Here is an 18,937-nt window from a genome sequence, read left to right as displayed (position 1 = left end):
TTTCATCCCTTACCTGATCGGTGTGTCCCCGCAGGCACAAGGCTTCCCGCCCGCTGCTCAGCTCCCAGATCCGCACCGTCATGTCGTAGGAGGAGGAAACGAGGAGATCGGATGCCACAGGATGGAAGCGGATGGAGTAGATCTTCTCCGTGTGACCTGGCAAGGGTGAGTGGTACGTGGCTGTCCCCACCTGTGCTGGGATGGGGACACCGCCTGGCTGGCTTGTCCCTAACGTGGGATGCTTGGTGTGCCTTCCCACATGCCCCTCACCTCGGAGGACAGCTTCGGGCTCACACAGTGTCTCCTGCAACCCTCCCTCGGGGATCCGCCACAGCCGGATTTTGGCATCTTCACCCGCTGTGGCATCAAAAGGGACAGGCAGTGGTTAAGCCAGTGATCCAGCATGCCCGGTGCTGGGGGACTAACCTGGTGCGCTTTCCCGGGGATGGCACACATACCGACAGCGAGGCGCCATGGGTCAAAGGGGTCCCAGGAGAGGTCGGCCACCGCCACGCTGTTCTGGATGGTGGGCATGGCTGCATCAGGGAGACGGCCTGGCTTGGAGAGCTGGGGGAGAGAGCCAGGGAGTCACCTGCACTGTACCTACCCGTGCCATGCCGGCCACTGTGCCGCGCTGGGAGTACCTCGAGGACGGCGATCTGGCCGCCGGCAGAGAGCAGGGGGAGGGCGACACGCTGGTTGTTGGCGCAGAAGCCATCGCACTCGCCCGGCGTGGTGAGGCTGAGCCCCCGCAGGTTGGTGAGGTGGGTGTCGCGGTGTAGCACCCTGCCCTGCGCGTGCCGGAAGCGGGAGCTGGGCCCTGGTGCAAGCAGGGGGGGACAGATGAGTGCCCCGGGTCCCCCCCTGGCACGGCCCCAGCTGGGGGATGCTGAGCCCACCCTGCTGTCTCCTCACCCAAAATGCTCTGCAGTGATTTCTGGCTGGGGCTGCTGACGAAGCCGCTGGAGGGGCCGGTGCTGGCTGAGAGGGAGGTGGTGGCGCTGCCTGGCGAGGCCAGCGAGGACGGTGAGGAGTAGCCACTGCCCTCCTATGGGAGAGAGAGCAGGTAGGCAGGGGGTGCCACCACCCCAGCCCTCCCTCTTCTGTGTGGGACAAGGGTGGCAGGGATCCCCTGACCCCTCGGCACCCCCAGACATGCTCCCCAGAGCCCCGTGCTCACGCTCCGGTCGGCGTCGGTGTCAGTGTGGCCGGTGTCAGCTGCCTGCAGCTGGGTGCAGGCGATGACAGGGGAGCTGAAGGTCTCCATGGGTCTCCGCGCGGGGTGCAGGCTCACCCTCCCCACCTGCTGGCAGGCAGAGCGGTGGGCAGGGGCCAGTGGCAGCCCCTGGCACTGCCACCAGCGAGAACACCCCCCGAGGGTGGCACTGACCTGCTGGTTGTCCCCTGCCCACCAGGCCTGGGCACCAGTGGCTGGCAGCGTCCCGGTGCAGTCAGGGAACAGATCCTCATGGAAGTCCTGGACGGACTGCACAGGAGAGGGGATGGGGTGAGGTGGGTGTCCCCAAAACCCCGCAGCCCCTGTCCTGCTGCTGGCTGGCACCACCTGGGCCAGGGCACCCCTGGGCACCCCCTGGCACCACAGCCCCTCTGGCCACGGGGTCCCGTCCCCGCAAGCTGTGACCAAAGCCTGTAGGTGTCAGATGCTGCCTGGCCTTGGGCTGCCTCGCGCACCCCTGAACGCAGCCGGTCTCCGAAACAGCACCCAGCTCCCAGCATCACCCCTTGCAGCACCCAGCCCCAGCGCCTATGTTTCAGCACCCAGCGTGCTGGATCTGGCACCCAGGATCCTGCCTCCAGCACCCAGATTCCACTAGCTGGCACCCAAATTTCAATTGCTTTAAGCACCCGGCATTCAGGATCTGGCACCCAGCGCCCATTACACAACAGCACCCAGCAGGTAGCACCCAGCTTTCGGGAACCACTCTACAGCACCCAGAATCTTGCACGCAGTGCCCGGTTTCCCGAATCTAGCATCCAGCAAACCCACGCTCCATTACCCACTGTCAGCACCCAGATTTCAGCCTCCAGCACCCACCCTCCACCCTCCACTACCCACCTTTGGCACCCAGCACCCAGGTTTTACCTCCTCTCCTGCTCTCCCCAGGCTGGGGACAGGATTCCCCCCGCACTCAGGTGCCCTTTGTCACCCAGTGCAGGCGGGGTGTCACCCATGAGATGGCACCAGGTGCTTGTGACACAGTGCCACCTGCAGCCCCCCCCTTACCTTGCGTGGCACCATGTAGCTGACAGGGACGAGGGCGGTGTCAGTGAGCTGCAGGACGCGGAGCACCTCGCAGGCCATGACATCCAGGGCCAGGCGTGGCACGGTGGCCAGGCCTCGTGTGCTGCCCTCCGTCCGGCACTGGGTCACTGGGGGACGAGTAGGGCAGCCATGGGGCAAGCAGAGTGGGCAGGGGCAAAGCCCCCGGGGCTGCCAGGAGCCCTGCATGGGACATATCCTGCTTACCCTGGGTGAGTGCCGGCTGCGCAGGTGCCACCTCAAAGCAGTACAGGAGGTTTTCTCCCTGGAAGAGAGGCAGAGGGGACAGGGCATGAGCAGGGCTGTGGGAAGCACCCCATCACACTCACATGCACCCACATGCGCCTCGCTGCACCCCCCTGCATCCTCCTGCACCCCACCGCACCCACACACACCTTGTTGCAACCCCTGCACCCCACCGCCCCCCCACATCCTCCTAAACCCCACTGCACCCACATGCACCCCGCTGCACCTCGCTACACCCCCCTGCACTCCCCTGCAGCTCACTGCACCCCCCTTCATCCTTCTGCACCCCACTGTGCCCTGCTGCACCCCCTGCATTGTCCTGCACCCCCCTGCGCCCCACTGCCCCCCGCTGCCGTGGGACCTCACCTTTCCCGCCAGCACCAGCAGCCCTGTGTCAGCGTCGTACAGCGGGATGGTGACCCTGCAAGGGAAGGAGGGTGCTGAGCCAGGGGCACCCATCGGTGCAGCACCCTGACGACCTGGGGCCGCATCCTGCACCTTCCCCCACTGGTGCACACCCCAAACCCCATCCAGTGCCGGGGGGTGTCCTTGGTGTGCCGGGCTGCTCCTCTGACTCCCCACGGCATGACCTTCAGCGTCCCACCCTGGGGTGACAGGTTTGCAGTGGGACGGTGGCACCGCTGGCACTGCCAGCTGCTTCCAGCCCCGGCTGCATGGTGCCCACCGTGAAGCCGTGCCCAGCCGCGGCGCATCCCACTCCCCGCCCTGCGCCCGGCGATGACACCCGGCCCCGCTCGGGGAAGGTGCCGGCACCCACAGGGGAGCCCCGGGGCTGGCTGGGCTGGCTCGGCCAGTTCGTGGCGGGCGCGTGGCACACCCCAGCACACCACCCGCCTCACCCGGCACCTGCCGTGCCAGCCAGCCCCAGGAGTGCCCTGTGGCCGGGGCTGTGCCAGCTGGAGCGTGTCCTCACTCCTTGGGCTGCACCCTGTCCCAGCTTGCTGCTGGGGAGTGCTCGGTGGCCAGAGGGGACCATGGCTGGGGGATGCGCGATGGCTGGAGGGGACGGTGACCAAGGGGATGCTCGGTGACTGGACAGGATCATGACCAGGGCCATTGTTGGTGGCTGAAAGGGATGGTGGTGACAAGGAGCATGGAGCCACCTCTCTGCTTTCCCTCGGCAGGAGGCAGCTCCGCAGGCAGAGAACAAAGGGACAATCTATTACTTTTGGTTGACATTTCTGCGGCTGTGCCGGGGGGGGGGGGGGCAGGAGCTGTGCCATGCCGTGCTGGTGTTTTACACCAAACAGCTTTGAGGAAATATGGCAAAATCAAGGCTGTGCCGTGCTCCTGCCCCAGCCCCGGCACCTCCCCACAGCAGGGACATCCCCGTGGCAGGGACACCATGGCACAGGGTGGCCATGGTTGGTGTGGCGCGGTCTTACTCCGGGACTGTTGGCACAATGTCGGCAAACACCGCTGGGGCAGCTGTGGCAGGCACCAGGGTCCCCTGCCCGGCTGCGGTCACCGTCACTAGCACTGCTGCCACCACCGGGGACCAGGGTTGGGACAAGGGCACCCTGGGTGCATGGATGTCCCAGCCTGGCCCGTGCCATCCGAGCAGTGCCGAGCGGGGAGTGTTGTCCTGCGGTGCTTGGCACAGCTCTGCCATCACTGGGGCGTGGGAGCAGCCCTGTGAGGGCCACCCACTGTCCCCCTGTCCGCCAGCAGACAGTGCCAGCGGCACGGGGGTACCGGGGCACTGGGGCGCATGGGTGGCGGGGTCCCTGGGTACACTGGATATGGGGGTCCCTGGGGATGCTGATGGCGCCCGGCCCCTGGTGTTACCGGGGGTGACTGGGGTGCTGCAGGTGCCGGGGGTCCCAGAGGTCCCTGTGACTCTGGGGGTCCTGCGGCTGCCGGGGGTCCCCATCGAGTGCCGGGGGTCCCTGTGACTCTGAGGGTCCTGCTGCTGCTGGGGGTCCCGGGGGGTCCCGGAGGTCCCCATCGGGTGCCGGGGGGTGCCAGGGGTCCCTGTGACTCTGGGGGTCCTGCGGCTGCTGGGGGTCCCCATCGAGTGCCGGGGGTCCCTGTGACTCTGGGGGTCCTGCGGCTGCCGGGAGTCCCGGGGGATCCCGGAGGTCTCCATCGGGTGCCGGGGGGTCCCGGGGGTCCCGGGGGTCCCGCCCCCTCGCGGGCCCCAGGTGCGCAGGGGGCGGAGCCTCGGCGGCAGCAGTGCCCCACCTCTCCTCCCCTGTCCCCTACAGCCAATGGGAAGGCGGCGGGAGGGAAGGCTCCGCCCCCCGCGGTTTTAAAGCCGCCCCCCGCGCCCGGCGCCGCCAGAGAGGGGAGCGTCCGCCTGGCCGTCGGCTGCCGGCGCCATGCACTGACCGCCACGGCCCGGCCCCGGCCCGGCCCGCACCGGTGAGTCCCGCGTCCTCGGGCGCCGCTGCCCCGGCCCTCCCCTAGACACGGGGCTGGGGGCTCGTGGGGCGGCGGCCTACGGGCGGGAGGGGCCTCTGCTGGGCAGCCGGGGGCTCGGGGAGGGGGGGTGGTGGGGCCTCGGGGGCCCGGTGGGCCTCGGTGGGGCCATGGGACACCCAGGGCCGGCTGCTGGCCCCGGGTGCCCTGCCTGCAGCCGAGGCCTGGCTGACACCCTGTCACCCGGGGCCAGCACCTCGCTCCAGGCCTCGGCTGGGGGTCGGTTGTGCCCTGCTCCCCCCGAGGCCTTGGCTGAGCCAGGGGGTACCTGGTCATCCCCCGCCTGGGCTGGTGACAAGGCCTCGGCCGGGCTGGGGTGACAGCACTGCGGCAGACAGGGACAAGGGTGCAGGCAGGGCCCTAGGTGCCCTGTCCCTGCCTATCCTGCCATGGGATGTGCTGGGGTCTGGCCCGGGGACCTCAGCCTGGTGCTGCTTCCGTCATGGGGAAGGGGAGAGATGTGGCCAAGGCTGTCTTCTCCAGCCGTGGCTGGGTGGCTGTGACCCACCCTGCCAGCAGAAGGGATCCAGGACCCACACGGGACCGGCATGGTTCTGGGCTTGATCCCATGCTTGCCCTGTCCCAGCAGACGTGGCGGCAGGGCTCAGCCTTTGGGGTCAGGCAGAGGTGGGAGCTGCTGGCAGTGATGTCTACCACCACCCTCCTCGGCAGAGGGCTCGGCCAGGGTGGGGTTTGGCTGCCCTGGCTGTGTCTGTCCTCGGGGGGCCGGCGTCCTGGGTTGCTGACCCACTGCGGGGCCGAGCGGGGTCCCCGGGCAGTGCCGGGGAGGGTTTCCCCCGTGGCTGGCGCAGAGGGATGGGTGCCAGCAGGGCCACCAGCCAGCCTGGCCGCCAGCCGGCTGGGATGCCCCACAGCCTCTCCTGCTGCCAGCTCCCTGCGCGCCTCATTGTCACCTGGCCTGCGCTGGGGGGATGCCGGCCCCTGTCACCCTCTCTGGGTGTGACTTTGGGCCACTGTGGGGTAAGCGTCCCTTCCTGTGCCTGGGTCCCTCCCAGGCCAGCAGCTGCCACGAGAGCCAGTGCATCCCAGTGGAGATGCTCCACTTCCAAGACCCCTCTTCCCAACCAAAAAAGCCCACTCATTTTCCCCTCCGACACCCACTCTTGCTGACGTGCCCCACACTGGCAGGTCTCATCCTGCTGGGACCTGGGCAGCCGGACTGGCCTGACCCAGTGGGGGCTGTGCTGCTGCCCACACGGCGCTGGGCAGTGCCGCTCTCAAGGATGACACTAATTACTATTTTTCCCCGTACCACGCCAAGGCCGGGTGGCCTCACCGGGCGGCCCTGACGCAAGCGCTGCCGGCCTGGCTGGCTCTGCCGGCGGGACGCGGCAGGAGGAAGCGCTTGGGGACAGCCGTGGCTGCCCCAGTCACGCTGTAGGAATCTGCCCGTGCTGCTGGGGACGCGCGTGGCAGCATCGCCGGCCTCCTCCCAACCTCCGCCGGAGTTCAGGCTCCTCCGGAGGCGGTTTGGCTGCTGGTAAAGCGGCTCTGCTGGTTTTTCTCCTTGCCGGCACCTGAGATGGGGAGCGCGGTCGGGTCAAAGGGGCAGGAGCGGGACCAAGGGGCTGGCGAGCGCCCCGGGGAATGCAATAACCAGGCCTGCATTCCTCCGGGGCTGCTGCGGAAACTTTAATTAAATAGGGAGGGGAGCCCGGGAGGAGGTGGGAGCTGCGGCGGCGCAGGGTGGGTTGAAGGGGAGGAGGATTAAGGGCTTAATTCTGCATCCCCCCCCCCCCCCCCCCCCGCCCCCAGCTGGGTCTTGGGAGGGGGCATGTGCTGACATGGGCTTGTTTTGGGGGGGCGTAAGGGAGGCAGCAGTGCCTGCATCCCGCCCGGCAAAGGCACAGTGTCCTGTGTCCCTCCCTGCGTTGACAGGGACAGAGCCCAGGGTCCGGCTTCATGCAGGGCCCCCATCCTGCTGTGCCAGTGCCCACCGGCCAAGGAACCAGCCCACCGGCCTGGCTGCCTGCTGGCAACAACGGTGGCTTTGTTCGGTGGCAGGGCCTTGCTTGCCGGTGTGGGAAGGGACATCCCGGCCGTGCTGGGTTCCCCAGGGACAACGGCGGGTGAAGGACAGGGACCCCTAAGAGGGCTCCTCCAGCCCGTCCTGTGCAGGTGTCACCCTGCGGCGTGGGGATGGCATTGGCCTCATCCCTCAAACACGTGGTGGGTGTGAAGCGTGGCATCCCCTGCCGAGTCCCTCGGCCCGGGGGGCTGCAGGCAGGGAGAGGGGACCTGGCGCTCCCATCCCAGCAGGCTGGCAGGGAAAGGCTGAGCAGGGACTGGGGGAATCCGAGCCCAGATCCTCCCCGCAGCCGGAAAATATGAATAATTCGGCAAATATCTGCGGTGCAGGCGCAGGGGAGCCCAGCCAAGGCAGCAGCAGGCCGCTGGCAGGGCGATCCTAACACCTCCAGCAGAACTGGGGCCCCCTCTCCACACTTGGGGACCCCCCCGGGGACACGGGGAGGCTGTTCCCCTGCCCCCCGTTTCAGAGGGGTGAGCCTGGGCCGGGCTAACCTCTCGCTGCCTTGAAATAGCGCTGGGGCTCGAGGGCGGGATGCTGGCGTGTGCCGGCGGAGCAGGGTGATGCCGAGGGAGAGGTGGCGGAGGCGTGCGGGTGGAGCAGCCGTGCCGGCCTGCCCGGCGCTCGTGGTGAGGCGAGGATGCGCGGCCGTGGCCACCGCCGGGCTGGCCAAACCTGCCCGGAGCGGGGAGCCTGGCAGGCGGGGAGGAAATGCCAGCGTAATTAAAGGGACGAGAGAGACTTGGAGTCAGCAGCTGGTTGCAGCACGGGACACGTCAGCGAAACTCGACCCTGGCATTGCAAAACCAGCCCCAGCCTCGCCAGCCTCCCGCAGGCCTGGCCCCGCTCCGGCGCTGCCCACCCGGGTGGCCTGGCACAACGGTGGCACTGCTGGCATGCCTGGCAGCCTGCACCCAGGGCTTTGCCCACCAGCCAGCACCCTCGGGCTGCCGGAGCCACCACGAGGGCTGGCATGCTGGTGAGGGGTGCCAGGTCTGCCCCCAGCCCCCTCAGTCCCCCAAAACGCATCACAAGGGCTCCATTTTTGGCTCCGTTCAGTCCTTGTGCCGGGCACCGACGGCTTGGCCATGATGTGGGGGTGCGGTGGGATGTGGCATCAGTGAGGGGGCTGAGCTGGGGGTGCCGGGGAGGGGACGTGGTGACAGTGACCCCTTGGATGCAGCACCGCTCATCCTGGCCGTCAGGGGGGCTGACGGCACAGGTCACGGCGGGGCAGGGCTGGTCACGCCAAGTGACTCAGGCGGTTGCGGTGACTCTGCCCAGCGCAGGCGCACCCCACCCTCGGGTGCACCCCACCCTGGGGGGGCCACCCCGGGGAAGAGGCGAGGACAGAGCCGGCTGCCGCATTAACCCCCTCCGGTGCCTCTGCAGCATGGCAGGGGGGCACACCAGAGGTGGGGGACACAGCACGGGTCCAGACCCTGCCGGTGCAGGACGTGGTGTCCCTGCACTGTCGGGACAGGGCCCCCCACGGCGGAGGGGCGGCCAGGGCAGGCGGCACGTGCTGCTGTGTGACCTGGCAGCCCCTCGCACACGGCGGGGGCCCCTTGTGAACCACGGCGGGGGGGGTTTGCACGGAGCTATGAACAACTCAGAGCAGGGGAGGAGGTGGTGACAGCCGGGGCTGGCAGGGCAGGGTGCTGGTGGCACCCTCACCTCCAGAGTTCACCTTTTCCCTGCCCGGGGACCGTCCTCTGCCACCTCCACGTGCCCCTGAGATGGGGTGGCAGGAGACATCAGGTCCCTGGCCCAGCCCCAGGTCTGTCTCATCCATCCCCGTCCCCCCTCCCCCCGTGCTAATTAGGAGTGTCATTAAAAGGGCTGAAAGACAGGGCTGAGAGAAGACCCAGCCACCTCCGAAGCAAGGACGTTGGCCAGGGCAGCGGTGGTTATAGCCTCGCTCACCTCTCCATCCCCACTGTCCCCGTGTCAGAGGGACGAGGACACAGCCCGGGGTGCCAGCAGGGAGGGGAACAGCAAAGTGACCTGTGGGTCCCCAGGGGACAGGAGGAGCCTGCTTGGGGGGCAAGTACGAGCCCCCCAGGACTCTGCAGGGACACAGCTGGCTCTGAAGGACACAAGGGGGGCCTTTGGGGCAGGGGAGCACCCAGCTCCTTTGGCCCCGCAGCTGGTGCCTGGGCCACCCCTGGGTGCCCCCATCCCTGAGGGGGATTTCTACTGCCGGCGATCCGGACAGGAGCAGAGCCCGTGTGTGCAGCTGCTGGGACGGCGGCACAAGCAAAGGGTTAAGCGGTGCTCAGTGCGCCGGGAAGGCCGGCCAGGCTCCCCCCCCCCCTCCCTGGGCTCTCTGCTCCGCATCCCCCATGTTTGATTTGCACCCTGCCGAGAGCAGCCGGGGAGGTGGGGGCCCTTGCCCTGCCGCATAGTGTAGGTCACCGTGCCCCACCGGAGGTGGTATCGAGAGGGCCAGGCCAAAGCCGGTGGGACATGTCTCATGGTAGAACCTGGGGTGTGCAAAGGTAGCATGCCCCTAAATCCTGGGGGTTCGGGGAGGGGGAGAGCGTGAAGCTGGGGGGTGGGCAGCCCACGCAACACTCTCAGCTCTTTCCCGGGTTGGAGCAGTGCAGAGGAGGTAGGACTGCATTGGGGACTTTACTGCTCCCTCTGAGGTCCCTTTGGGGCTGGAGGGTCCAGGACAGGGCACAGGGAGATGGCTCTCCCACCCTGGGAGCGGTGCAGGGGTAGCGGAGGGGGGGGGGGTGGTCTGAGGCTCCTCACCAGCCCCAGGTATCCCCCCAGCAGGGCCTGGCCCCTGACCTTGGCTGCATTTCTCTCTCCTGCAGAGCTGACACCATGAACCAGCCGATCCTTTGCACACTGCTGCTTTTGGCTGCCGGGGAGCTGGCTGGGGCATGTCCCGCAGGCTGCCAGTGCCAAGACCCCAAGACCATCCTGTGCGCAGCCAGACGGGGCCAGACCGTGCCCCGGGGGCTGCCCCCCAACACCCTCTCCCTCTATGTCTTTGAGAACGGCATCACGATGCTCAACGAGGACAGCTTTGCCGGCCTGCCTGCCCTCCAGCTCTTGGACCTCTCGCAAAACAAGATCACCAGCATCCAGAAAAACATCTTCCAGCCCCTGACGGAGCTCGTCAACTTGGACCTGTCCTCCAACCAGCTGCAGGAGATCACCAATGAGACCTTCCACGGACTGCGGCTGCTGGAGCGGCTCTACCTGCAGAGGAACAGGATCCAGCACATCCATGCTGCTGCCTTTGACACACTTGAGAACCTGCTGGAGCTGAAGCTGCAGAACAACCAGCTCTGGGCTGTGCCCCCACTCGACCTGCCCAACCTCCTGCTGCTGGACATCAGCTGGAACAAGATCCCCACCATTGCACCGGGGGCCTTTCATGCCGTCAACATCGAGTCCCTGAAGATTGCGGGGCTGGGCCTGACGAGCTTAAATGAGGAGCTCTTCCAGGTCCAGAACAACCTCCACGAGCTGGATGTGTCTGACAACCTGCTGGAGCGTGTGCCGGCAGTGCTGCGGCGGCTGGGGAGTCTCACCAAGCTCAGCCTGGCTGGCAACGCCCGCATCTCCCAGCTGCCAGCGGAGGACTTCCACAATCTTCACAACCTCCAGGAGCTGGACATCAGCAACCTCAACATCAACACCATCCCTCGGGATTTCTCCGGCTTCTTCCCCAGGCTGCGGGCCGTGACGGCTGCCGGCAACCCCTTCAACTGCATCTGCCAGATGAGCTGGCTGGTGCAGTGGGTGAATGCCAGCAGCGTGGTCCTGCGGCGGCCTGAGGAGACGCGCTGCCACTTCCCCCCGAAAAACTCCGGCAAGCTCCTCCACCACCTACAGTACTCTGACTTTGGCTGCCCCACAACCACCACCACCACCACCCCCACCACCCCGCGCACCACCACGCTGCCGCCGCCTGTGCCACACCCCACCAGCAGCCGCCCGGTGCCGCAGCCCAGCACCGCTGCTCCCACCCCGGAGGCCAGACCTCCCCAGGTCAGCTCCACGCCGGTGCCCTTCAGTGGCCCCCCGGCCCCCACCAGCCCCCCGCTGCCCATCTGTCCCCCTCGCACATGTCTGAACGGTGGCACCTGCCGCCTGGGTGCCCAAAACCACCTGGAGTGCCTGTGCCCGGCAGGCTTCACCGGGACATACTGCCAGGTAGAGATGAGGGGGACAACGCTGTCACCGGCCACGCAGGCGCCGCCGCCCGGCCGGCGGATCAGCATCGCGCAGGTCAGCAGCACCTCCCTCAAAGTGGACTTGCAGAACTACATCCAGTCCAAAGCGCAGCTGAAGGGCATCCGCTTGAGCTACCGAAATCTGTCCGGGCCAGACAAGCGGCCAGTGATGCTGCGTTTGCCAGCTTCGCTCTCCGAGTACACGGTGCGGGCACTGAAGCCCAACTCCACCTACCGCGTCTGCATTGGGCCCCTGGGGGAGAAGGTCTCCAAGGAGGAGCACTGCGCCGAGGTGCAGACCTTGCCGGTGAGCCACCAGCAGCACTCCCCCGTCACCCAAAGCAAGGACAGCAACCTCACCCTGATGATCGTCCCTGCGCTGGCCGCCACGCTGCTGCTGGTGGTGGTGGTGACCGCTGGCATGTACTACCGCCGACACCGCCGGGCGAAGGCGCACGCCGGCACCGGGGTGGACGCCAGCCCGCTGGAGCTGGAAGGGGTGAAAGCCTGCCTGGAAAATGGGGATTTGAGCAGCCACGGCTGCAAGGTGCCGGAGGCGGCGATCCTGTCTGGCGGCTCCGAGTGTGAGGTCCCGCTCATGCAGTCGCACTACCCCAGCAACAACAACACCCCGGGGCTCAAACCCTCCTATTTCTGAGCCAGGCGGGATGGGGCTGCTGGGTGAGGGCAGCCCTGGACACATGGGGGTTGAGCTCCAGCGGCGGTACCTGGCCGTGTCCCTCCAGGGTGAGGAACGGCGAGGAGTTAACTGAATTAAGGCAGAAAAACCCCAAACCCATAATGTGCAATTTCCAAGAGGCTGCCAGGCTTCGGGAGGAGACACTAATTTTACCGCTCAGTGCCTTGATTTCTGTGACTCTACGTAGAACGTGGGCAGCGAAAGAGAGGGGGTTTGGGTTTTTAATTTGGGGTTTGGGTGGGCTTTTTTTAGCTACTGCTAAAAAGAAAGCTGCCAGTGACTCCGCTAAGGGACATCCACGTGCTGGTAACAAGGGTCCTTTAGCGGAGCATGGCCCGTGACTCTCAACTCCCTGGAAGCTGATGTGAGCAATAAGGCCCGGCCGAGGTGCTGGGACCCTCGGGACCCCCGGGCCGAAGGAAGCGCCGAGAAGGCAAACCGGGAATTGAAGCTTTAAGAACTCAGAGAGAATATTTATACACGGTTATTTCCCATTTCTTCTGGGAAAACTTTTTTTGTTGTTGTTTTTAGTACAGGTTTGTGTACATCTCTTTTGTAAGGCAGACCAGAAGGGTGTCTTTTTGTAAAAAAAAAAAAAAAAAAAAAAATTAAAATAACAACAATGAAAACTTCTGTGCAGCCGCGAGCGTTTTCGCGGGCGCTGCCCATCTCGCCCTGGCTTGCGGGCAGCGGTGCGGACAGGGCGGCCGGTCCCCTGCCGAGGAGCGGGAAGGACGGCCGTGTCCTCCTGTTGTTGTTGGCGAGTGCCGGGATGAGTCAGGGTGATGGAGGGGGGGGGAGTTTTCCCAACTCTGGGCGGCGGCGCTGGGGCGGCTTCACCCCCACGGCGCTGCCCCCCACCGCAGGCGCTGAGGAGGTGTTCCCAAAAACAGCGGCCACGGGTTTCCAATCAGCCCCTGCCCTGCGCATCATCCAGCCTTACTTCATCCCTCCCCGCCTGCCAGATGGCTCCGGGGCCGGCTGCGGGACAAACAACCCGGCCCAACCTCCGTGACCTCCCGATGTCACCCCCGGCGGCACCGGGACCCCTCAAAGCATCTATGACAAGTGTCAGCCTGCTCGGTCCCCCCAAACCAGGGGGGCTGACAGCCAGAGCCAAGACTCGGGGGGCCCCCCTGAGGTCAGCCCCCCCCCCCACCCGGCCCCGGGAACAGCCGGTTTCGTGCGCCCGCCCTGGCGGGGAGGGCTGGGAGCCGGCGCTCGGCAGGTTCCCGCTGCCAAGTGGTTTCTGCTCCAACCCTCTGGTTTTAATCGTTTTCCAATCCTTTATCTTTCGGGCTGGAATTTTCCAGGTTGGGGCCCTGCCCGCCGAGGTATGTTTGATTTGGAGAGAATGAGCAAAAAAGGGCTGAAGCGCCGCGGCTGCCGCCAGCAGAGCCGAGGGTCACTGCCGTGCCGCGCGAGCTGCTGGCCGCACTGGGGGCCGGCGGCTCTTTGGGAGGCACTGCTCCACCACAGGATACGGCCCTGACCCCGCAAGCGCCCCGGTCCCGCTCGCCCCGGGGCCGATGGCGGGAGGGAGAGGCTCTGGATGCAATTAGGGGCGTGGGGCGGTGGCGGGGGCTGTCTGGCACGGCCCCCCCGGCTCCCAGGTGGGCTTCCGGCAGGGCTGGCTCCCATTAGGGCCGACGCAGCAGCAGGAGGGGCCCCTCGCCGGCGCGGGCGGGTCGGTGCGATGGCCACGCTCGCCCGCTCAAAGAGCCCATTGTGGTCCTCTCCCCACAGATTTTTCAAATTAACATCCCAAATTCCTCCAAAAATTGCTGCTGTGTAAATATTTTCACTGCGAGCTTTGTATATTTTCCAACCCCGCGAGGAGGAGAGAAGAAAAGTCCCCGGTGGAGCTGCGGCCTCACGCCGGGAGCCTCCGGCTGGCCGCCACCGCAGCCCCCCGAGCCCGGCTGGGCACAGGGTCGTCCCCTGCCTGTCCCCTCACCGGCACCGGGCTGCCGGGCACCTCGCAGGGACCCTCCAGCCCCTTCCCTCCTGCTGCTTGGCTTCATCATGTGCCCTTCCCCTAACGAAGTTATTTTCCCCACTTGCAATTAGCTGGAGGTTTGCAGGGGACCCCCACATGCCAGGTGGGTGCCGGGGACCCCCTATGACCCCTTGGCAGGTTCCTATCGCTCCTGGGGGACTTTCAGCAGTTCCAAAGTGACCACAGTCGTGTTGGAGATGCCACACAGGCTGCCCTGGCACAGCAGGAGCAAAGCAGGGACGTGGCTTTGGCAAGTCGGTGTGGCCGGGAAGCCCCAGGGAAGCGGCTGTGCCGCAGCCAATGGTGGCGATGTGAGGAAGGGGCCGGAGCAGCACGAGGGGACAGCAGGGCTCAGCCTCGGCACGAAGGGTGACGGGGATGCTGTGGCCAGGGCAGGGCTCGGCGCCCCTTGGGGCTCAGACACCCCCCTGACACCCATGTCTGCACCCAGGCGGCTCCACGGTGCCCAAAATGTGCTCCCGAGCCCCTGCGGCTTCACGAACCCGAGCACAAAAGTCCCCATGTCCACTGCCAGCCCTGGGGCGCATGCGGCACATAGTGCGGTGCTGCTAATTCCTCCGAGCTGACTCAGCGCCGGGGAAGGATTGCAAAACCCCCTGAAATGACCCCAAAACAAAAAAAATCCAAAAAAATCCCTCTAGCATTGCGCTCCAGCAGGGCTGGTAACTGGGACCCCCGGCCAGAAGCCACCAGCAGGATCAGGGGGGGCTCGGCGGGGAGCCACAATGGGAGGAGCCACCGGCTTCACTGGGGTAAGTCCCACTCAGTGCAGGCAGCGCCCTGCCCGCGCCCCGACGGCTGCAAGCCCCAGAACCATCCCTGGCCCCGTGGAAACCAAAGCCTGGTCCCCCGGGTCCCCCAGGTCCCCATGGCCGGAACACGGCCCCGAGGGGCACACGGTGCTGGGGGTCCCCCGGGGTGAGGGCCGGTGTGTGCCTGTCCCACTGCCCCAGGCACTGCCACGAAGCTGCCGGCTGCCAGGAAGAGCTCGTGGAGAGGCCGAAATCCCACTGGCTTCCAGGAAAGCTGGGGAGGCTGGAGCCGGGGAGAGCCGGTCGGCAGCAGTGGGCCGAAGCCGTGGCCCATCTGGGAGCGATTTCGGCACTGCCGCCACTCGCTGCCTTCCCGCCCAAGTTATTTTTACACGGCATAATTACCGGGGCAGGCGGCAGGGCCGGGCGGCTGTCCCAGCCTTAACCCCTTCGTGTGGCTGCCCAGGAGCATCTCACCCCATGGGGACAGGTCCCACTGGGGGTGGCACCTGATGGGGGTGGCCTCTCCCCGGTCCCTGTGTCGGAGGTTGGCAGCCAAGCGAGAGTGGCCCCTTCCCCGCTGATGGCAGCAGCCGCCAGCGGGTGGGGGCGAGGGCAGGGGGACAGGGACAGGGATGACCTGTCCTGCTCAGGGCTCTGCCACTGAGACCTGACCACTGGGGTGGGTGTTGCCAGAGACACCCCCACCCCAAAAACACCCAGCACAACCCAAAAGGGTGCTAAGTCCCAGGAAAAAGTGGTGCACAGGGCATCAGGGCCGGGGGGGATGGGAGTGAAACCAGCTATGAAGGTCCCATTGCAGCTGGTGACCGAGGAGAGGTGGCAGGGTGACGGTGGGGACACGTGCCTTGGTGGCATCATGTGCCATGGTGTACACGAGGACTGGAGCCGGGCGATGGTGGGGTGGCAAGCCCGGCCCCCGTGAGCCAGCTCAGCCGCTGGCTTTGGCTGGGGCAGGGGCAGCAGTCGGGCACCGGGGGCTGAGCATCCCTGGGGAACCGCCCAGGCCCTTCCATGTCCTGCTCCAGCGCTGGGGGAGACAAACAGCCCCAAATCCCTCCGCAAACATCCTGCCGTGCCACCTTCCCCGCCGCAGGCAAGTCCCAGCTCCAGCACCTCCCAGCTCTGGCGGACTTTGCTCTGTGAAGGGCGGTGGGGATCCGGTTGTCCCCATCTCTCAGCCCCCACCACCGTCCTGCCCCATGGGGATCTGCCCAGCGCCGGCACACGCCATGGGGAGGGACACGGTTCCCCAGGACCTTTGTAGCCCTGGTCACCTTGGCCCTACCAACCCAGCCGCAGCACTGAGTCGGCCATGGTGAGGGCAGGAGACTGCCCCATCCCCTGCCCGGCCAGCAGGCACCCCCAGCCTCCCCGGGGACATTTTTGGGACACCAAAAGATGCGGCGACACAAGGGAGCTGCTGTTCTCGCCGGCCCCGGCGCGGTGACGGCACCGTCCCCGGGCAGCGCTGCGCCGGCCGCCGGGCATGCGGCAGTGGGGTCTGGTCACTGACCCCAAGCCGGAGCCGGTAACCCAACCCCACCGGTGCTGGTTACAATTTAGGGCAACAATAACCTATTGAGGCCCCTTCCTGGCTCCTGCCCCGCTGCTCCTTGATCTAATTAAAGGGGGCCGAGGGGGGAAGACAAAACCGGAGTCGAAGGGAGCGGCGGGTACCCGAAGGTGGCACATTGAGGACCACGGCACAGAGAGGGGCTGGGGCCACCCACGCCTCCCACCACCGGCTCCCTCAGGGGTCCGGGCATCGGTGGGGGTGTCAGCCCCTGAGCATGGCCCCGGCACAGCTGGGGAGCTTTGAAAAGGAGGTTTACGCGGTCGCAAAGATCTTGCCTGCTCGCGCCCCCTACTCCCCTCTTCCCCTGTGGGTGCTGGGCAGGGGTGCAGCCACCCCACGGGGTTCGGTGCAGCCACGGACATTGGGGTGGACATGCTTGGGGTGTCCCCCACCTTGGGGCACGCCATGGCTCAGGGTGCCCGGGACGTGTGGTGCCAGCTCGGCGGGCACAGAGCTCCGCGGCAGGACGCGGTGGGGCGCGGCGGGGCTGCGGTGGGGACGTGGGCTCCCCATCCTGCCGGCCCGGCGTCAGTAATGAATGGTATGAGTTTCCTGCCCGCCCACTGATTGCTTCCTCAAAGAGCCTCAATGAGCTGCTGCTGCTGCGCCTGGCTCCCCGCGCACGGCTCATGGCATGGCCGGCACCACCGCGCTGCCGAATGGTCCTCGATGCCCCACGCCTGGCACCCACAGCCACGCTGGAGAGCCACAACGGGCACCCCAGCCCCACGGCGGCTCCGCCGTCCCCGGGGCGCTGAATCGCTGTCCCTGGAGCAGCAGCACCCAGCACCGAGCCTGACCCACACCCGCAGCTCCCCTGGTTGGGAACCGCCTCTAGGGGGGGGACCCAGTGACCCCCCCAAACCCTCCACCCCCTGCCCTAGCCACGGCTCCCCAGCATCGCACCCCATCAGCCCCCAGTCGGGACGGCTCTGCCGGAGGGAGAGCGCGGCCCCTGCTCGGCACCTCCACCGGGAGCCAGCCCAAATTCCCCTCCACCATTTGTCATCTCCGCCAGATTTACAGGCGGGGAGCGGTTGGGGCTGGAAGTGCGGCCGGCCCCGGCGCGGCTGTCTAAAAAAAGCACCTCCCGCTCCTTGGCAGCTCCCCGGCACGACGCAGGGGGGGTCCCCGCTCGCCCCAACCACCCCCAGCCCCTCTCCGTATCGCCCCACTGCGCAGCCGCAGCCCGGCAGAGCCCCGGCGTGACGTGCAGGCAGCACCCGCCAGCCGCATTCCTGGCGGCCGATAAACCCGGCAGCCAAAATAACTCCAGCCTGCGCGAAGGGGGCTGAGCGCAGCCTGGCGTCTGCATCCAATTTAGCCGGGCTGGCTCGCCCCGGCCCAGCGCCGGCTGGGAGGCCCAGGCATGCAGGGTGCGAGAAGCAGCGGGATTTGGGGTAATTCCCCCTGGATTCTCCACCGGCAGCAATGAGGCACCCCAAAGAGTCCCCTTGCAGCACGCTGTGTGCCCCGGCCTCCCTCAGGAGTGTTCACTCTGGACACTAATGATGACTGGTCACTGCAGCTGGACATGGCAACCCCATGGCTGCCTTTGCCCATTGTGCCGGCAGCACCGGGGAGCAGGAACGCTGCGAGCCGCTCACCCCGGGAGCTCGCAGGGGGGCGAGGGATGCTCCATCAACCTCCCCGCCTGCTCCCACCTGGGGCTGCTCCCCTGGCCACCGTGCCAGCACCTCCCCACCATGCCCATGGCCAATCCTCTCCACTCCTGTCGGTCCTGCCTGCTGCCAGCACCGGTTTGGAGCTGACACCTCGGCGCGGGGGATGCCGGCAGGGCAGCCGAGGGCTGGCCCGCTCTCATGGCTCACTCAGCTCCTTGCCAGAGGGCCATATCGGCACCTGGTGGCTGCCAAACACCCCGCCTGCTCCACCATCCCGGCCAGCCCGGCACGTGGCGAGGGTCCCGGTGCCCCCGTGCTCTACCAGCAGCTCTGAGGAGAGCTGGAGTCTTCCAGCGCAGCCCCACAAGGACCTTGCCCCAAACCCTCATCACCCCGGCGGGATGAAGGCGCTGCCTCCTCCTGTTTCCTCACCCGCACCGTGACGCCAGCCAGCTCGCCGGGTGGCGTGGGAGAGGCCAGGCCAGGTCTAACCGGAGCGTTCCTCACCTCGGCGGTGCCCCACAGACAGGAGACGGCTCCATCGCGCCTTGACAAGGGGCGCTGACCCCTTAAGGCCATAAAAGCTCCTCTTCCACTTCCTCAAGGGACGCCTGGTGAGCACAGCTCTGCCACCGGCCTGGCCACGGCTGGCTGAGCAGCCGCCATGGCACCATGGCACAAAGCACCGTGGCCCCATCATGAGCAGGGGGTCGGGGCTGAGCCGCTCTGGTGCACGGGCAGTGCCAGAGGGATTCGCTCGCCTGCAGCATCTTGTGCCACCCCAGTGCATGCACCCACCCAGCTAGTGGCCACCTCTGACACTGCTGGTGCTGTCCCCAGCAGTGCCACCACCCACCACAGCGCCGTGGAGCACCCATCCCACCCCAGTACTGCTGGGGACACCTCTGCGCCATCCCCAGCGCTGCCACTGCCCTCCCATCCCATCCAGATGGTGCTAGGGACACGGTCACACCATCCCCAGCTTTGTGGCCAAGCCAGCACCAGGAGCTCTCTGCCCCCTCCTG

The 18,937-nt window shown here is 66.8% G+C and overlaps 2 protein-coding genes across 2 annotated transcripts in view; one reads left to right on the top strand and one right to left on the bottom strand.

Moving 5' to 3' along the window:
• LOC309677891 (coronin-7-like) overlaps positions 1-18,937 on the bottom strand; it is a 38,151-nt gene that overhangs the window by 1,805 nt on the left and 17,409 nt on the right. Inside the window, exons 10-19 of the mRNA XM_082490790.1 lie at positions 2,894-2,948; positions 2,489-2,546; positions 2,246-2,391; positions 1,391-1,486; positions 1,181-1,303; positions 916-1,048; positions 645-820; positions 459-567; positions 271-357; positions 14-156 (exon numbers count right to left, since the gene is read on the bottom strand). Coding sequence (XP_082346916.1) covers positions 14-156; positions 271-357; positions 459-567; positions 645-820; positions 916-1,048; positions 1,181-1,303; positions 1,391-1,486; positions 2,246-2,391; positions 2,489-2,546; positions 2,894-2,948 — 1,126 coding nt within the window. The remainder of the gene's footprint in view (positions 1-13; positions 157-270; positions 358-458; positions 568-644; positions 821-915; positions 1,049-1,180; positions 1,304-1,390; positions 1,487-2,245; positions 2,392-2,488; positions 2,547-2,893; positions 2,949-18,937) is intronic.
• VASN (vasorin) lies at positions 57-12,505 on the top strand. Its single transcript, XM_082490788.1, has 2 exons — positions 57-165; positions 9,845-12,505. The coding sequence occupies exons 1-2, from the start codon at positions 122-124 to the stop codon at positions 11,871-11,873; spliced, it is 2,073 nt and encodes a 690-aa protein (XP_082346914.1). The 5' UTR covers positions 57-121; the 3' UTR covers positions 11,874-12,505.

This window comes from Vanellus vanellus (assembly GCF_965231255.1).
Source record: "Vanellus vanellus genome assembly, chromosome: 14".
NCBI lineage: Eukaryota > Metazoa > Chordata > Aves > Charadriiformes > Charadriidae > Vanellus > Vanellus vanellus.
Note: the sequence above shows the minus strand (reverse complement) of the source record. Positions and strands in the feature narration are given on the sequence as shown.